We start from the raw sequence: 17,506 nt of genomic DNA, 5'->3' as shown, positions 1-17,506 counted from the left end.
AAGAGGGAACCCTAAAGCAACTACGGGCTTCAGTTAATATGTATAAGTAATGGTTCATACTAATGTGAGATGCTAATAATGGGGGAAACTTTATATTCGAGGAGAGGTATATGGAAACTCACTTTGTACTTTCTTAGCAATCTTTCCATAAACCTAAAACTACTCTAAAAAGTCTGTTACAACAAAACAAAACAATTCCAAGTTCAACCATTTCCACTTACTAAGAGGGCTTCAAAAAAGACCATCATTTCAGTACCATCATTTAAGTTCCATACACGATGTGCAACATTAGTCTAATCTCCCAGGATTTCTTTTACGGTACTTATTTGCAAATGTTCTGTTCCCTGCTCTTTATAAAGTAGTTTGGCATCAAAGGCCAAAAAAAGAGATTAGAAAGCTAGACTTCATAAGGTTCAAAACTTTGCATGCCAAAAGGCGTCAGAAACAGACAAGCAGCAGACTGGGAGAAAACACAGTTGACCTTAACACAGAATTGAAAGCATGCAGGCTCTGGAATGCCTTCAGTGGACTCACACAGTTCAAATCCATGTTGTTCATAGGTCAACTGCATTTTTATAAGGTGGATTTTTGACTACGTAGCTATCAGCACCTTTAATACCCGTGTTGTTTAAGGGTCAACTGTACTTGCTGCCTATTATATTACTTAGATTGATGGTTCTCACCCTGGGTGATTCTGCCCCCAGGGGACACTGGGCAATGTCTGGAGATAATTCTGATTATCACAACTGGAGAGTGGGGTGTGTGTGTGCATGTGCCGTTGGCATTTAGTGGGTAGAGGCCAGGGATGCTGCAAAACATTCCACAAGGCAAAGACAGCCCCTACCCAGATCTATCCAGCCCAAAAATGTCAATACTGCCGTAGCTGAGAAAAGTCCATTTAGAGCATCTACAAATTAATTTAAAAATCTTACCTAATAAAGGAGAAACCAAGATGGCGGCATAGGTAAAATCTAAACTGCTGCCTTGCACAACAATTTCAAAACTACAATTAAAAGACAAAATGGACACCATCCAGAACCACAGGAAGGCTGGCTGAGTGGAAATTCTACAACTAGATGGAAAGAGAAAAGCACACTGAGACTCACAAGAGCTGTGGAAGATAGAGGTGCGGAGGCGCACACGCAGAGAAGGCTGGCAACTGAGAAAGCGGCTAGCTTTTTCAAGCGGGACGGAGACAAAAGCTCCTGACTGCTCTGAAATCCAGTTCTGGGCGAGACTCTGGGGACCCAGACTCATATGGAGAGAAACTGGACTGTCTGGCAGCAGGTGAAACTTGAGGGCAGCTTTCCCTCAGAGGTGCCTGCAGCAATTACTATGGGACACTGAGACCCAGGGGGCCTCTTAGGGCAGGGCTGATGGGAAGCCATTGCTGGTTGTTCTGCCCTGAGATCCCAACCCATGAAGCCATTGCTGGTTGCTTCGCCCTGAGACTCCGCCCTATCCAAGCTGAGCGCAGTGGCTTTTGCATAAGAATGACCAGGTCCTTTGAATTCTAAACTTACCTAACAAACTGGAGCTGAGTCAGTGAGGCCCAGAACATCTAAAAGAAGGCCCAAAGCCCCGCAGCAGCTTGCACTGCTTCACAGCTGGGCCTCATCTGGGCACCTCCAAAACCCAAACAAAGAAGAGGAATCTGCAAATCTCTCCGTAGCTCCAGCTGGGTGGCCTAAAGCAGAGGCAAAATTAGCACCTCCTTGGAGATCCAAGAGCCACTGTCCCAGGGGTCTGAGTGGGACCATCCAGATTACAACTCCTCAGATCCATAAGGGACACACTCAGGGGACAGACTCAGTGAGCACCAAAGTCCCACTGAAGCAAGTCTTGCCTCATAAGAGTGTCTCCAGCAAAGAAGTTCTCCCATCATAGACACAGCTGATCCTCACAGCCAATTGGCCTGGAGGTCAATTCCTCCCAGTGATACCAACAACAATCAAGGCTTAACAAGAACAAGACTGTGCACATAGCCCACAAAGAGGTGCACCTCCTCAGGTAACTGGGGAGGCTGAGCCACTGAGCCCTATAGGACACCTAGCACACAAAGCCACTCTATCAACTCAGGAAAGCAGCCAAAATGCGAAGACAAAGAAACAGGTCACAAATAAAAGAAATGGAGGAAAGCAAATGACTGGATATAGAGTTCAAAACCACGGTTATAAGTTTTTCTAGAATTTTCAAGAATTTAATAAATTTAGCAAGACCCTTGAGGATATGAAAAAGACCAACTAGAAATTAAGCATACACTGACTGAAATAAAAAATAACATACACAGATCCAATCAGAGGATCACAAGAATCAAGTCAAAGACTTGAGATACAAAGAAGCAAAAAACACCCAACCAGAAAAGCAAAAAGAAACCAAATATATGAAGATAGTGTAAGGAGCCTCTGGGACAACTTCAAGCATACCAAAATCTGAATTATGGAGGTGCCAAAAGAAGAGAGCAAGCAAGATACTGAAAACTTATTTGAAGAAATAATGACAGAAAACTTCCCCCACCTGGTGAAAGAAATAGACTTACAAGTCCAGGAAGTGCACAGAACCCCAAACAAAAGGAATCCAAAGAGGACCACAAGACACATCATAATTAAAATACCAAGGGCAAAAGACAAAGAGAGAATCTTTCAAGTAGCAAGAGAAAAACAGTTACCTACAAGGGAGCACCCATACAACTGTCAGATGATTTCTCTACAGAAACTATGCAGGCCAGAAGGGAGTGGCAAGAAATATTCAAAGTGATGAATAGCAAGAACCTACACCAAGGTTACTTTATTCAGCAAAGCTATCATTCAGAATTGAAGGTCAGATAAAGAGCTTCACATATAAGAAAAAGCTAAAGAAGCCCATCACTACCAAATCAGTATTATATAAAATGCTGAAGGGTATTCTTTAGGAAGAGAAAGAAGAAGAAAAAGGTAAAGATAAAAATTATGAACAACAAATACAAATCTATCAACAAGAGAATCTAAAAATCAAGTGAATAAAAAATCTGATGAACAGAATAAACTGGTGAATATAATAGAATCAGTGGCATAGAAAGGGAGTAGACTGACAATTCTCAGGGGGAAACGGGTGTGCGGAATGTGGGAAGAGACTGGACAAAAATCGTACACCGGAGAAATCCAAGATGGCTGCTCAGGTAGACACCTAGCCGCAGCTGCACACAACAATTTCAATAAAATACAACTAAAATATAAAATGGTCATTACCCAGAACTATAGGAAAGTCGACTGACTGGAAATTCTACAGTGAGAAGGAGAAAACCAGAAGGAAGAGCGGAGGAGCTGTAAAAGCCCAAGGTACGGAGACACGCGGCGCCCGGAGAGAACGGAGCCGGAGAGGAGGGAGGCTGAGTGCCTGGCGGGCGTTCCCTACCAGGAAGGAGATAAAAGCTCCCACTGTGCTCGGCCCCAGTTCCGACTGCTCTGAACCCCAGTTCTAGGCCAGACCCCAGGGACCCAGGCTCAAACAGAGGGAGCTGGGCTGTAAGGCGGAATCCCGGGGGAGCGGCGAAAGGAGGTATTGGAGGAGCGCACATTGCGAGCAGAGAAGGGACGGTTGGCGGTGCCGCGGGATTGCCCTGGCGGGAAGGAGACAGGGGCTCCAGTCTGCTCTGAACACCACCTCCAACTCCACTTCCAACTGAACTGAACCCCAATACTGGGCTCATTGGGGGAGAGCCTAGACTGTTTGGCAGCAGGCGAAAATCGAGGGCACCTTTCTCCTAGAGGCGCTTGCAGCGAGTACTTAAGGACCCTGAGACTCAGGTGCCGCATAGGGCGGGGCTGACGGAAGCCAAAGCTGTAGGCTCCACCCTGAAACCCCACCCCATCAGGGAAGCTGTGAAAATGCCTAGATGAAATAGATCACAAACGGAAAAAATGGAGGACAAAAAGCGAATGGATATAGAGTTCAAATCTACGCTTATAAGGTTTTTCAAGAATTTCCTTGAAAAGATCCATAAGACCTATGAGGATATGAAAAGTGATCAACTAGAATTAATAAGGAATCAACAAGAAATGATAAGGGATCAACAAGAAATAAAGAATACATTGTCTGAAATAAGAAATATTATACAGAGTCCTAAAAACAGAATGGAAGATTGCAAGAATCAAGTCAAAGATTTGGAACATAAAGAGCCAGAAGACACTCCTCCGCAGAAGCTAGAAGACAAGAAAATCCGGAAAATTGAAGATAATGTAAGAAACCTCTGGGACAACTTCAAGCAAACCAACATCAGAATTATGGGGGTCCCAGAAGATGAGAGAGAGCAAGATATCTAAAACATACTGAAAGAAATAGTGACAGAAAACTTCCCCCACCTGGTAAAAGAATTAGACTTACAAGTCCAGGAAGCGCACAGAACTCCAAACAAAAGGAATCCAAAGAGGACCACACCAAGACAAATCATAATTAAAATTCCAAGAGCAAAGGACAAAGAGAGAATATTAAAAGCAGCAAGAGCTAAGCAGGTAGTTACCTATAAAGGAGCATCTATACGATTGTCAGCTGATTTCTCAACAGAAACCATTCAGGCCAGACGGGAATGGCAAGAAATATTCAAGGTGATGAATAGTAAGAACCTACAGCCAAAGATAATCTATCCAGCAAAGCTATCACTCAGAATCGAAGGTCAGATAAAGAGCTTCACTAATAAAAAAAAGCTAAAGGAGTTCATCAACACCAAACCAGAATTATATGAATTGCTGAAGGGGGTTCTCTCAGAAGAGAAAGTAAATAAAGATAAAAATTATGAACAACAAATCCTAACTATCAAAGAGTGAATCTAAAAACCAAGGAAATTAAAAAAAAAAAAAATCTGATGAACAATATTAACTGTTGAATATAATATAATCAGAGGTATGGAAGGGGAGTGAACTGACGATTCTTGGGGAAAAGGGGAGAGGGGGGTGTGGGAAGAGACTGAACATAAACTGTGCACCTATGGATGAGGACAATGGGGGGTGGGAACCTGGTGGAGGAGAGCAATGGGGGGGAGGGGGTAAGGAACATCTGTAATAATATGAATAAAAATTTATTTAAAAAAAATCGTACACCTATGGATGAGGACATTGGGGGGGAGGGGGAGTAAGGGCAGAGGATGGGATGGGAACCAGGTGGAGGGGAGCTATGGGAGGGAAAAGAGGAACAATTGTAATAATCTGAACAATAAAAAAATTATTAAAAAAACCCCACAAACATACCTAATACTAGACAAACGTAAATTGACCGTATGTCCACCATGCCCCCAGCCAATCAGAATCAGTATGCAAATTAGAAGGACAAAGATGGCGGCCACCCAGCTGCTCCAGGCACGGAGTGACCAGGTGGGGCAGGATGCCTGCTAATGGGGGGGGGGGGGGGGGGGAAGGGGGCAAAGGGATCTACAGGATCGGAGTGCCACACTGAAGACAAGACTGCAGACTCTCGAGTCCGCAGCAAAGACGAAGAAGGCAGACTGGCCGGAGCGAAGGCCTGGATCCTGGGTGCCGGAGGAAAACTGGTGCTGGAAGCCAAGGGAAGGAAGGCCTCTTGCAACTTTGTGTAACGGGCCTCTAATACACACACACACACACACACACACACACACACACACACCTCACTAACAGACAAGTGGTCAAAGGATATTAACTACAACTAATAGATGCCAGCAATTCAAATGGCTAGGAAACTATGGAAAGAAGCACAAGTTCGAGAATAATGAAGGAAATGTGAAATTAGGAGATGCTATTTTCTGCTTGTTAGATGGAATAAATCCAGTTTAAAGATAAAGGGGAGATATCCTATAGACCACTGATATGAGTGTGATATGGTACCACCTATTTAAAGAGTAACTTACTTGGTAGTGCCTACCAAGATTTTTTTATGTGAATATTACCCTACAACTCAGAACTGTAGGAGTCTGTTCTAGTGAAATAAACACACATGTGCAGGGGAACATGCATAAGAACACGCAAACCCCTGGCTGGTAAAAGTAAAACACTGAATATAATCTAAATATGCATTAATGGGGAATGGGTCAGTAGAAAGCATAGGACTATCAGCATTAACAGGTTTAATTATGAAAAACCCCATAAACCTGTTAAACTGTCTGTGACCAGGAGACTTTGAGATCATTAGCTCAAAAGCAAACAAAAACATCTGCTGAAACCTGAACCAAAGTGCAAGGGTAAACTCTAAGAAATTAAAATGCACACTGAAAATAAAATGTTTAAAAAAAAAATAAAAATAAATGCACACTGAAGTTTGCTCCAAATGGGATTCTAACATTTTTCTTCTTTCCTCTTTTTTCTTTATCACCTCCTCTCTTCACTCTTGCTCTGTGTTAGGCATCTACTCTTCTGCCTTCTCCTTCAGCCTGCCTTCATGAATGAACAATAATTACCTCATTCTCATTATCTAGAGAGGTTGGTATATTTCCTACTCCTGGTAAAAGTTAATTTTCAAAAACAGTGGTCAGCAAACTATGGCCTGGGGGCCAAATTTGACCCACTACCTATTTTTATAAATAAAGTTTTATTGGCATACTGCTACTCTAATTTGTTTATGTATTGTCTGGGCTGCTTTTGCTCTATAGCTATGAAATTGTAAAAACAGAACATTTCTAGGAGAAAATCTTTGTGACATTAGATGAGGCAAAGATTTCTTAGACACCACACTAAAAGCCCAATCCATGTAAAAGAAACTGATAAACTGGATTGGAACTGGAAACTGATAAATTGGAAATTGAAATTGGATACCATCAAATGTTTAAACTTGCTCTTTGAAAAGACATTGCTAGGAAAATTACAATCCATAGGCTGGAAGAAAATATTTGCAAGTCACACATCTGCAAAAGTACTTGTATCTAGGAAAAAAAAAAAAAAAAAAAAAAAAAAAAAAAATATATATATATATATATATATATATATATATATATATATATATATATATTTAAAAATATATTTTTATTGATTTTGTACAGTGAGGAAGGGAGAGAGAAAGAGAGTTAGAAACATCGATGAGAGAGTCATCGATCAGCTGCCTCTTGCACACCTCCTACTGGGGATATGCCCGAAACCAAGGTACATGCCCTTGACCGGAATCGAACCTGGGACCTTTCAGTCCCCAAGCCGATGCTCTATCCATTGAGCCAAACCGGTTTCAGCAAGAACATATATATTTTTTAAACTGTCCAAACTTAACAATAACAACCCACTTTAAAAAATGGCAAAAGATGTGAATAGACACTGCATCAAAGAAGATATATGGATGGCAAATAAACATGTGAAAAGATGCTCAATGCCATTAATACAAATTAAAACCTCTCCCAATTTAGGGTGAGAATCAAAATACTATTACCCATTCAGAAAGGCTAAAACAAAATAAAACAAAAGCAAACTATCCCTGAAACTAATATTGTACGTCAACTATCCTACATAATAAAGAGGCAATATGCAAATTAACCCTCCCACCACAACACCGTCACAAGCGGTTGCTGGGGTTTCCGCTGCTCCACTTGGCCTGGAGGTGGGGCATCGGGTGGCACTCCAGGACTTGAGGCCGTCCCATGGCACGCCGGCCATGGGGGGTGGGACTCTGCGACTCGAGGCAGTGCCATGGCACAGGTGTGTGTGTGTGTGTGTGTGTGTGTGTGTGTGTCCCACGTCTCGTACGATTTCATGTGTTGGGTCACTAGTCCTATATTATAAAAGGCTAATATGAAAATTAACTGAATGGCAAAATGGTCGCTATGATGCACACTGACCACCAGGGGGCAGACGCTCAATGCAAGAGCTGCCCCCTGGTGGTCAATGTGCTCCCAGAGTGGGAGCGCCGTTCAGCCAGTAGCTGGGCTCACCCTGGCCAGTGCAGCAGTGCTGGCAGGAGCCTCTCCCGCCTCCATCGCAGTACTAAGGATGTCCAACTAACAACTTAGGTCCCTCAGTTGGACATCCCCCAAAGGCTCCTGGACTGCGAGAGGGAACCTGCTGGGCTGAGGGATTTCTGCCCCTCCCCCCCCATGCATGAATTTCATGCACTGGGCCTCTAGTATTTTAATAAAAAGCACACATACAAAAGCAAGCAAACAACAACAAAATAGACCATATCAAGTTGTGGTGAGGTTGTGGAGAAACCAAAACTTTCATACATAGCTGGTAGACATGTAAAAATGGTACAGCCACTTTGGAAAACAGACTAGCAGTTCCTATTCCTAGTCTGAATTCATACAAAAGAAATTAAAGTCATCAATATATAAAAAGCCAGTGACCAGAACACCAGAATGACCAGAAAGACCAGTTGGTTGCTATGATGCCCACTGCAGTCAGTGAACCGGCAGGATCGGGGAGGGGGGAGGGGGGGGAAGAGGTTAGGCCGCTGGCCAACCTCCCACAGCCCCTCCCTGGCCAGTCTCCCCCTTAATTGCCACCCCCCACTCTATAGGGGGCAGGGCCAGCTGACCTGCAACCCCTCCCCCCACCCAGCCCCATCCTCAATGGACCCCCACCACCCTATCAGCCTGCAGCCCCTCCCCCTAGCCAGTGCCAACACCGATCACCCCCCCCCCCCCCACTCCGATCAGGGGCAGGACTGGCTGGCCAACCACCCATGGCCCTCCCTCAGGCCACTGGCCCTCAAATCAGCCCCCATCCCATTTGGGGGTAGGGCCAGCCGGCCCACCACCCAAAGCCTCTCCCATGGCTGCCCCCCACCTGAATTGCCCCGACTCCAATTGGGGGTGGGGCCCTCCGGCCAACCTCCCACCATTTCCTCCTCCTGACAGGTCTGGCCCTGATCTGCCCCGATTGGGGCCAGGCCGGCCGGAACCCTAACCATGCACGAATTCATGCATTGTGCATCTACTGTTCATATAAAAACCTATACACAAATGTTTTTGTTTTTTTAAAATATATTTTATTGATTTTTTACAGAGAGGAAGGGAGAGGGAGAGAGAGTTAGAAATGTCGATGAGAGAGAAACATTGACCAGCTGCCTCGTGCACACCCCCTATCAGGGATGTGCCCGCAACCAATGTACATGCCCTTGACCGGAATCGAACCTGGGACCTTTCAGTCCACAAACCGAAGCTCTACCACTGAGCCAAACCGGTTTCGGCAAAAAACCTATACACAAATGTTTATAGCAGCTTTATGTATAACCACCAAAAACTGGAACCCAAATGTCCTTTAAGCTGTTAGTGGATCAACTACCACACAATGGAATACTGCTCAGCAATAAAAAGGTACTACTAATTCACACAACTTGTATATATCTCAAAGAATTTTGCAGGGTGGGAAAATGATTTTGAGACACGTTACATGATTTCATTCTGGAAAAGACAAAACCAGAGTGTTAGATCAGTGGTTGCCAGAGGCAGAAAGCAGAGGAAGAGATGACTACACAGGGGGAACACTGAGGAATGATTTTCGACCCACAGCTGGAAATCCATGTATACGTAGGACCCACTTTAGTTACATGAGGATTTAACTGCACGGGTGATTGGCACACCTGACCCTCTCATTGTCAACTGTATTTTTGTTTCCTGGATGATGGAACTTTCTGATATCTTGATCATGGTGATAGTCACTTGACTCTACATTTGTCAAAACTCAAAAAAATTACACCAAAGAGAGCGAGTTAAAAAGAAAACTTCAAGGTTTTTTGTTTTGTTTTTTTAAAAATGGATCTTCTGCCCTGCTTGGTTTGGCTCAGTGGATAGAGTGTTGGCCTATGGACTGAAGGGTCCTGAGTTCGACTCCAGTCAAGGGCACATGTCTGTGTTGCAGGCTGGATCCCCAGTGTAAGGCATTTAGGAGGCAGCCGATCAATGATTCTCTCTCATCATGGATGTTTCTATCTCGCTCCCGCCCCCCCCCCCCCCCCCGAAATCGATAAAAACACCACAAATATAAAAAAGTACACTCTCTGCTTTGCAGCCCTGTTCCCCAGCATGCTAGCTCTTTCTAATGCCCAGTTGGGGCTTAGCAGCTCCCAGCAGGCCCAATTCTTGGTCAACTGGCAACAAGGTAGACACCAAAATCCCAAGAGCATAATTCCTTGGTGCTTTGTGGCCACTCCATCCTGCTCTCTGGGTCCCTTCCCCTAACTGTTCCAAACCACCTTCTGTCCTTATAATCTCCAACCACAACCAGCCTTCATTTTAACCTGACAATCAATGACTTCCAAGTTGTGACCACCTCTAGCTGTCTCAGCTCTCCTGACCCTGTCTCCTGGCTTAGTGTGTCTCTCCATGCAGATGTCCTGGGGACTCTTCCAAGTCAGCATGTTCAGCCTCACCAAGCTAGCTCCTCCCCTCCATGGTGTCACCACCCACTGAGGCTGAGATTTCATTGCTCATGGTCAGCCATCACATTGTTAATAAGTGGCAGCGTCAGGTCTCAAGCTTGTCACAGAGCAAGGATGAAACATAAGGCCCTTCATCTTGGGGTTGATCTGGGGCTCCAGTCCTTCCTCCCCTCATTAGCTTCTCCCCAGGATATCACAGACCTTCATGGCCCCATGTCTCTATCACAGCTGCTCCATTTGCAGACTGTACACCTCTCCATAATCTCATTTATCTTTAAAAAATACCCCAGGACTGCCGAAACCGGTTTGGCTCAGTGGATAGAGCGTCGGCCTGTGGCCTGAAAAGTCCCGGGTTCGATTCCGGTCAAGGGCATGTACCTTGGTTGCGAGCACATCCCGAGTAGGGGGTGTGCAGGAGGCAGCTGATCGATGTTTCTCTCTCATCGATGTTTCTAACTCTCTATCCCTCTCTCTTCCTCTCTGTAAGAAATCAATAAAATACATTAAAAAACCAAAACAAAACACTTCTATAAACTGAAGATATTAAGAAGTCCTCTTGGGATGATCTGAGGGTTTTCAGCCCCACTGAATATGTTAAACAGTTTTGGCTCTCTGTGTGACTTCAGCAATGTTGTTCACATCAGTAGTATACCTACTGCATGTATAAGGGAGAGATATGTATAGAAATGACATTAAAATATATATAGATAGTACATATATAAAGCAGCAAAACTGGTTTCCATTGGGTACCCCTTAGAATCTGTCTCAATTTATGGTTACAGAGCAGACTTTCTAAGCTACTTGAGAAAGAAGAAAACTAGAACAATCAAATGTATCTGCAGGCTCAATCTCGAGACTTCATATATCATATGGAGAGGCCTGGAATCAATTATATTCCAGATGTAAAATTCGGAGTACTTCAGGGTAAAAGTCTTAGGAATATAAGGTCCCCCAGGAAATACTCTGGTGCCAGAAAAGGAAAAAAACACACCAAAAAAACCTTCCCTGAATATATCTCCTGACCCAATTAACACTGGTATGAGAGAGGAAGGCTTAATTGGACACAGTACATGTTTTCTTACTTCCCCTTCCCATAGCTCACAGAGGAGAAAGTCGCCTGGCTGGGGTGGCTCCCGCTAACTCATGGCAAATCTGTATCTGCTGGGCTGAGACGCCTGGGACATAAGCAGATAAAGTGCAATGCTAACCTTCAAGTTCAGGCCGTTACCAGGCCACTTCAGTACTGCAAAAGCCTCTTGACCAGTCAATTCATCCTTATCTCTTCCCTAGAAAAGCAATATTCCAAGATCACCTTTTGACTGTGCCTCTATCACCAGACCTTGGCATGCTTTTCCAGATTTATATCCAAGCTCACCTTCTGAACCTCCGCCTGCCCAAGCCAGTCCACTTGGGCTTCTTAACCTCCTTGTGCTCTCCTTTCTTAGTCACTCTGGCTGCACGTGGAAACTCTTGCCTACACCTCTCTAATCATAAGACACAGTTTGTGCTTTCATGAAAACCTAAAACCAAAAAACAGGCAATCATTTCTTTCCACATTCTCTCAATACTATTATGACCTGCTGCTTCAACTTTTTGTTGTTGAATCTCACACTCTACTTTCCCTAGCTCAGGTTGTTAAGTTTTTGTTGTGCATGTGTGGTTTTTAAAAAATATATATTTTTATTTATTTCAGAGCGAGGGAAGAGAGATAGGAACATCGATGATGAGAGAGAATTATTTATTGGCTGCCTCCTGCACACCCCCTTTTGGAGATTGAGCCTACAACCTGGGCATGTGCCCTTGATTGGAATTAAACCTGGATCCTTCAGTCCACAGGCTTACGCTCTAACCACTGAGCAAAACTGGCTAGGTCAGGTTGTAAGTTTCTTGAGGAGGCAAATTCTTCCACTTCTCCCCATTCCCTGTGACATTGGACAGACAGTTATGCTTTATAAGTGTGATAATGAAGTTGGCCAATATACCAGTACATGGAGGCTCTCTAGGTTGAGTGGGGACGGGCAATGATCATATAAGTGAATCCCCCAACACGTAGGAACATGGACACTGCTTTCTGCCACCTTTGTTTCACTGTGCACCCATGCACACACATTCTACCTGAGTGATATGCTTTCCCTTTGACTCCACATTCTAAACAGCTACTCTCACTTTCTCTATTTTCCTCTCTTCATCTACTGGTCACTCAGGCAGAGACCCGGAATCATTCATCGCTTACTCATGTCCCACATCTAAATACCCACTAAGTTCTGTATCTTTTAGCTCTTAACCACATCTCAAACCCACCCTCTCTTTTCCCCTATTACTACATTCCAGGTCATATTCCCAATTTTCCTTTTTGAAAGGAAAGGAATCACTTTCTAACTGGTTTGATGACCTTCAGCATTATCCCCCTCCAACTCTTCCTCTTCTGTACAGATCTGACTCCTTCACTTTGCAGACTAAAACTGCCTAATAGCCACCCTGGCGTGACCTACAGGACCACACCCAAGCCCTCTGCAAACCAGCCACAGGAGTTCTTTGGCCACTACTCCACCTTTCTTGGCCCTGAAGTACCAGACCCCATGTGGTTCCCTGAACAAGCCTAAATGTTTCCACCTCTGTGTCCTTGCCAGTACTGTCCTGCATCCTGCAAAGACCTTCCCCAGGATCTTCACCTGGATAATTCCTCCCCAGCACAAATTTACCTCTTTTGGGAAGCACTCTGTCATTGGTTACAGTGTCCTTTTTGTCACAGCAACCATTTACAACCATTAATGCACTAACCAGAATGGGCCAAAACGATCTATGCACAGGATATAACCACCACTGCTTCCCCAGAGCCTTTGCTCAGGGCCTGGGACGTAGCAGGGAGAGCTGGTTAAAGGAGGGAAGCAAGACTCAATTCCCTTCCTAGGCTGGCTTCCTCCCATCTTTCCCTGACCCAAAGCCGGAGGTTGGCCTGGCTGCCTCATACTGCCATCTAGGGGAGAAGACAGCAACTGCACCTCTCTCACCATTCACCATTTACTGGTAATTTGATTCAATACATTGAATGGATGGGGAGGACACAAATGAGAGCAGTTGATTCTGGCAGGCGGTCAGAGGCTTCAAGTGGTGAATGAGCTCTGGTCTGGGCCACACAGTAGCATTCCAGACCGTGGGGGCAACAGGCAGAGAGAGGGTTAGAGTTTGTGCAGGTGAAATCACAAAGGAAGGGTTAGAATATGCAAGATCTGGAATCCCAAACTTTAGCTTTTAAGCCAACTAAAGAGGTTTAGAGAATTAATTTTTTTAAATCTGCCCAAAGACTTTAAATTAGGAGTAACATGATCAGATCTGTGTTTACAACTTTTTTTTTTAAACATATTTTATTTTTTACAGAAAGGAAGGGAGAGAGATAGAGAGCTAGAAATGTTGATGAGAGAGGAACATCAACCAGCTGCCTCTTGCACACCCCCTACCAGGGATGTGCCCGCAACCAATGTACATGCCCTTGACCGGAATCGAACCTGGGACCTTTCAGTCCGCAGACCGATGCTCTACTGCTGAGCCAAACCGGTTTCAGCTACAACCTTTTTTTTTTTTTTTTAAATCCTCATCCAAGGATATTTTTCCATTGATTTTTAGAGAGAGTGGAAGAGAGGGAAAGACAGAAATATCAATGTGAGAGAAACACATCGATTGGTTGTCTCCTGCACAAACCCTGACCAGGGCCTGGGCTGGGGAGAATCCTCCAACTCAGGTATTTGCCCTTGACCAGAACTGAACACAGGACCCTTTGGTCCACAGGGCTCTATCCACTGAGCCACACCTTGTAGGGCTGTTTATGACAACTCTTGCTAGAGTGAAGAAAAGGGATAAAAAATGGGAGGCAGCCCTGGCCAGCATTGCTCAGTGGTTAGAGCATCAATCTGCGTGCCAAAGGGTCTCGGGTTTGATTCCCAATCAAGGGCATATACCAATTGGGACATGTGCTGAAGGTAACTAATCCATGTGTCTCTTTCACATCGATGTTTCTCCGTTTTTCTCTCTCTCTCCTTCCACTCTCTAAAAATCAATAGAAAAAATATCCTTGGGTGAGGATTAACAAGCAAACAAATAAACAAAATGGGAGGCAGGGAATAAGGGAAGCAACAAAGCAAGCATTAGAAAGATGTTATTTTCATAATTTCCCTTTTGCTGCCTCATGACTTCAGATTCAACATATCCAAACTGAAATTCTGCCCCCTCAAAACCAGTGTTTCAACATAAACATTTATGTCCACATTTTGAGATGTTCATGTATTTCAGGAACTTGAAGTTGCAGTTTTATAATGGATCCCAGCATACGGCTTTGTACACAAAGATGCTCAACGGCACCTGAATGAAATTCCTCTGGGGTTTCCTGGACTTCTGTGATGATAAGAGCAGTGGAAGCCTACGGTTAAGAGCAATAAGGACTCTGAGTAAGAGGGTCTGAGTTCAAATCCTGAACAAGCCGCTTTATGGTGTGATGCTGGTCATATCAAGTGACCCATCTAAGCCTCAGTTTCTTTGTCCCTAAAATTAACACTGTAGCTCTAGCCAGTTGGCTCAATGGATAGAACATCGGCCTGTGGATCAAAGGGTCCCGTATTCTATTCCAGTCAAGGGCATGTACCTCGGTTGCATGCTTCTCCCCGCAGGGGCCCTGGTTGGAACACAACCAATCAGTGTGTTTCTCTCACATAGTTATTTCTCTGTCTTTCCTTCTTTCTTCCACCCTCTGTAAAAATCAATGGAAAAATATCCTGGGGCGAGGATTAAAAAGATAAAAATAAAACAAACAAATAAATAAATAAAATTAAACACTGTAACAGTACCTACCTCAAGGGCTAAAGATAAATGTCTGTTGAGTGTCAAGCATAAAATAAATCCTCAATAAAAACTGTTGAAACTTTATAACATCATTTATTCACTGCCGGCCATTCATTCCCACACTCTTAAATCTGCACAGCAATACTGCTGTCAATCTTAGTTTACAGATAAGAAAATCTAAGCTCCTCTCCCCCCCCCAGATGAGTTTGTTGAAGGTTTTTGGGGCCTTAGTTCTCAAGGTGTCAGAGATAGTACTGGAGGAACCTTTAGAGGAAGATTACTTAGTCCAGTGGCGGCTCTCACACGTGACTGATTGAATGTGTGTATATATGTGTATATGTGTATGTGTGTGTGTGTGTGTGTGAGAGAGAGAGAGAGAGAGAGAGAGAGAGACAGACAGACTTTTGGCAATATGGAGACTTTTTATATATTCACGGGGGTGGGGAAAAGGGGGGGGGGGGTTGTCCTGCATATAGTGGGTAGAGGCCAGGAATGCTATTCAACATTCTGCAATGCACAGGACAGCCCAAAACCAAGAATGATCAGACCCAAAATGTCAGTAATGCCAAGGTTGAGAAACCCTCCTCCTGTGTAATCATCCTCCCCATCTTCCCACTTCTGGAGCAATGGCCATCTGGATCCCACATGAACACTTTGGATAAAGGGGTTCTCCTCTCCCCCCAGCGGCAGCGCAAGCAGTTCTTCCTCACCTGCCCTGCACACAGTAGGTTTTAAAACCCATTTTAATGAGCCTAGCAGCAGAGGACTCCAAAAAAGAAAGGAAGAATATCCATCCCCCATTGTTCAACTGCCGGCAGTTTGTCTTTTCAACACACACACACACACACACACACACACACACACACACTTTACAAATCCAAATGTTCCCCGCCCCCTAAAGAGCCTCGTTAGGGATGGCGTGCAAAAAAAAAAATTACACTTTTTTAGGACTCCCATTCGTACTGAAGGGCTTGCACACTTCTCAAAGGACCTCAGGTTAGCCGCGGTCATCTGACAACGACCACAAAAGAATCTGCGGGATTTCCAGGGGACCGAGCCCGCGGGCCGGGACCTCTGGGTGCTGAAGGCGCTCACCGCACTACCTCGCCTCTGGCTTCGATCTCCTGCCCCCGGATCCCTGGCTTCCAAGACTGCCCAGGCCCGAGTCGTGGAGCCCGCCCGGCGGGCGCGTGCCCACGCTGGGTCCCCCTCGCCCGCTCCTCGAGGCGGCCGAGGAATCCGGCCCGGGGCCTGCCGCCCGGGCCCTCCCCGGCCAGCGCCCGCCCGCCCGCCACCGCGGCCGCGCGCGTCTCCGACCGGCTCTGCGCGGCCTGGGCCTCGGCCGGTGCAGGCCCGCGGACGCCCGCGGCCCGGCGAGGCGAGCTCTGGCCTGCCGCGGCCTACCCGGTTCAGCACCCCCGAAGGCCCCAGCCTCACCTGGACACGGGCGGGCGGGCCCAGGGCTGCTCCGAGGTGGGCGAGGGGCGGCGGCGCGGCGCTAACGGCTCCGCTCAGCCTCGCTAGCGGTGGCGGCGGCAGCGGCAGCGGCTACGGCGACGGAGGCGGCGGCAGCTCCTCCTCGGCGCGCACGGCTCGCTCCGGCCCGCGGCCCGGACACGCCCCCTCGGCGCGCGCGCCCATTGGCCGGCTTTCGCCACGGCGCGCTTCTCATTGGCCAGCGTGGCTGTCGCCGCGCTCCGGGGCGCGCGGTGGAGGAGGGATTTCCGTCTGGCGCTGCCTACGAAGGGGTAGATGGCAGGTGAGACCCGGGTGGCCAGCGATGGCTGCGGTGAGGTCCAGATGGCGCCCGGATCGCGGAAGCCGACCGAAGACGGCGGTGGAAGAGCCACGCACCTTGTGGAGCGCATGTTGTGTTCCCGCCGCTGTCTGTCCTGTCCCCGGCCTCCACCGCCGTAAGAGGTAGGTACGGTCAGCGCGCCTGGGCTAATGGGGACAGAACCCGGGTTCGAATCCTGGCCCCGACGGTTCCGCACTGCGTGCGATTGTACAGGGCCTGACGTCATCTCGTTGGGCCTCAGTTTCCTTATCTGGTGTGGTGTGAAGGCGGGACATGGGACGTGTCAGCATTTCAACAGTGTTGACCATTATAGCTCTTGGGTTCCCAAAGCTCATCTCAGCATTCATTCATTAAAATGTTATTGAGCATCTACTATGTGCCAGGCACTGGATGGGCAGTGAGCAGACAGAAATATCTACCCTTACTGGGCTCACATTTTAGACCAGCGCTGTTTAGTAGAAATAAATGTAAGCAAGCGACAAGTGTTGGCCACATGCATAATTTAAATTTTCTAGTAGCCATGTTAAAGGGAAAAAATAAAACGAAACAAGTGATGTTAATTTTAATAAT

The 17,506-nt window shown here is 46.0% G+C and overlaps 2 protein-coding genes across 3 annotated transcripts in view; one reads left to right on the top strand and one right to left on the bottom strand.

Annotated features, from left to right (window-relative positions):
* ELAVL1 (ELAV like RNA binding protein 1) overlaps nucleotides 1-16,756 on the bottom strand; it is a 39,657-nt gene extending 22,901 nt beyond the window's left edge. Inside the window, exon 1 of the mRNA XM_084884849.1 lies at nucleotides 16,576-16,756. The gene's annotated coding sequence lies outside the window, so the exon portion shown is untranslated. The remainder of the gene's footprint in view (nucleotides 1-16,575) is intronic.
* Nucleotides 16,757-16,851: 95 nt separating this feature from the next.
* Nucleotides 16,852-17,506, top strand: part of CCL25 (C-C motif chemokine ligand 25) — a 38,466-nt gene continuing 37,811 nt past the window's right edge. For both annotated transcript variants that reach the window (XM_084884861.1, XM_084884860.1), the window contains exon 1: nucleotides 16,852-17,058. In XM_084884861.1, coding sequence (XP_084740987.1) covers nucleotides 16,919-17,058 — 140 coding nt within the window. In that variant the 5' untranslated portion in view covers nucleotides 16,852-16,918. The remainder of the gene's footprint in view (nucleotides 17,059-17,506) is intronic.

Source organism: Pipistrellus hanaki, assembly GCF_964339955.1.
Source record: "Pipistrellus hanaki genome assembly, chromosome: 5".
In the NCBI taxonomy this organism is placed as follows: Eukaryota; Metazoa; Chordata; class Mammalia; order Chiroptera; family Vespertilionidae; genus Pipistrellus; species Pipistrellus hanaki.
Note: the sequence above shows the minus strand (reverse complement) of the source record. Positions and strands in the feature narration are given on the sequence as shown.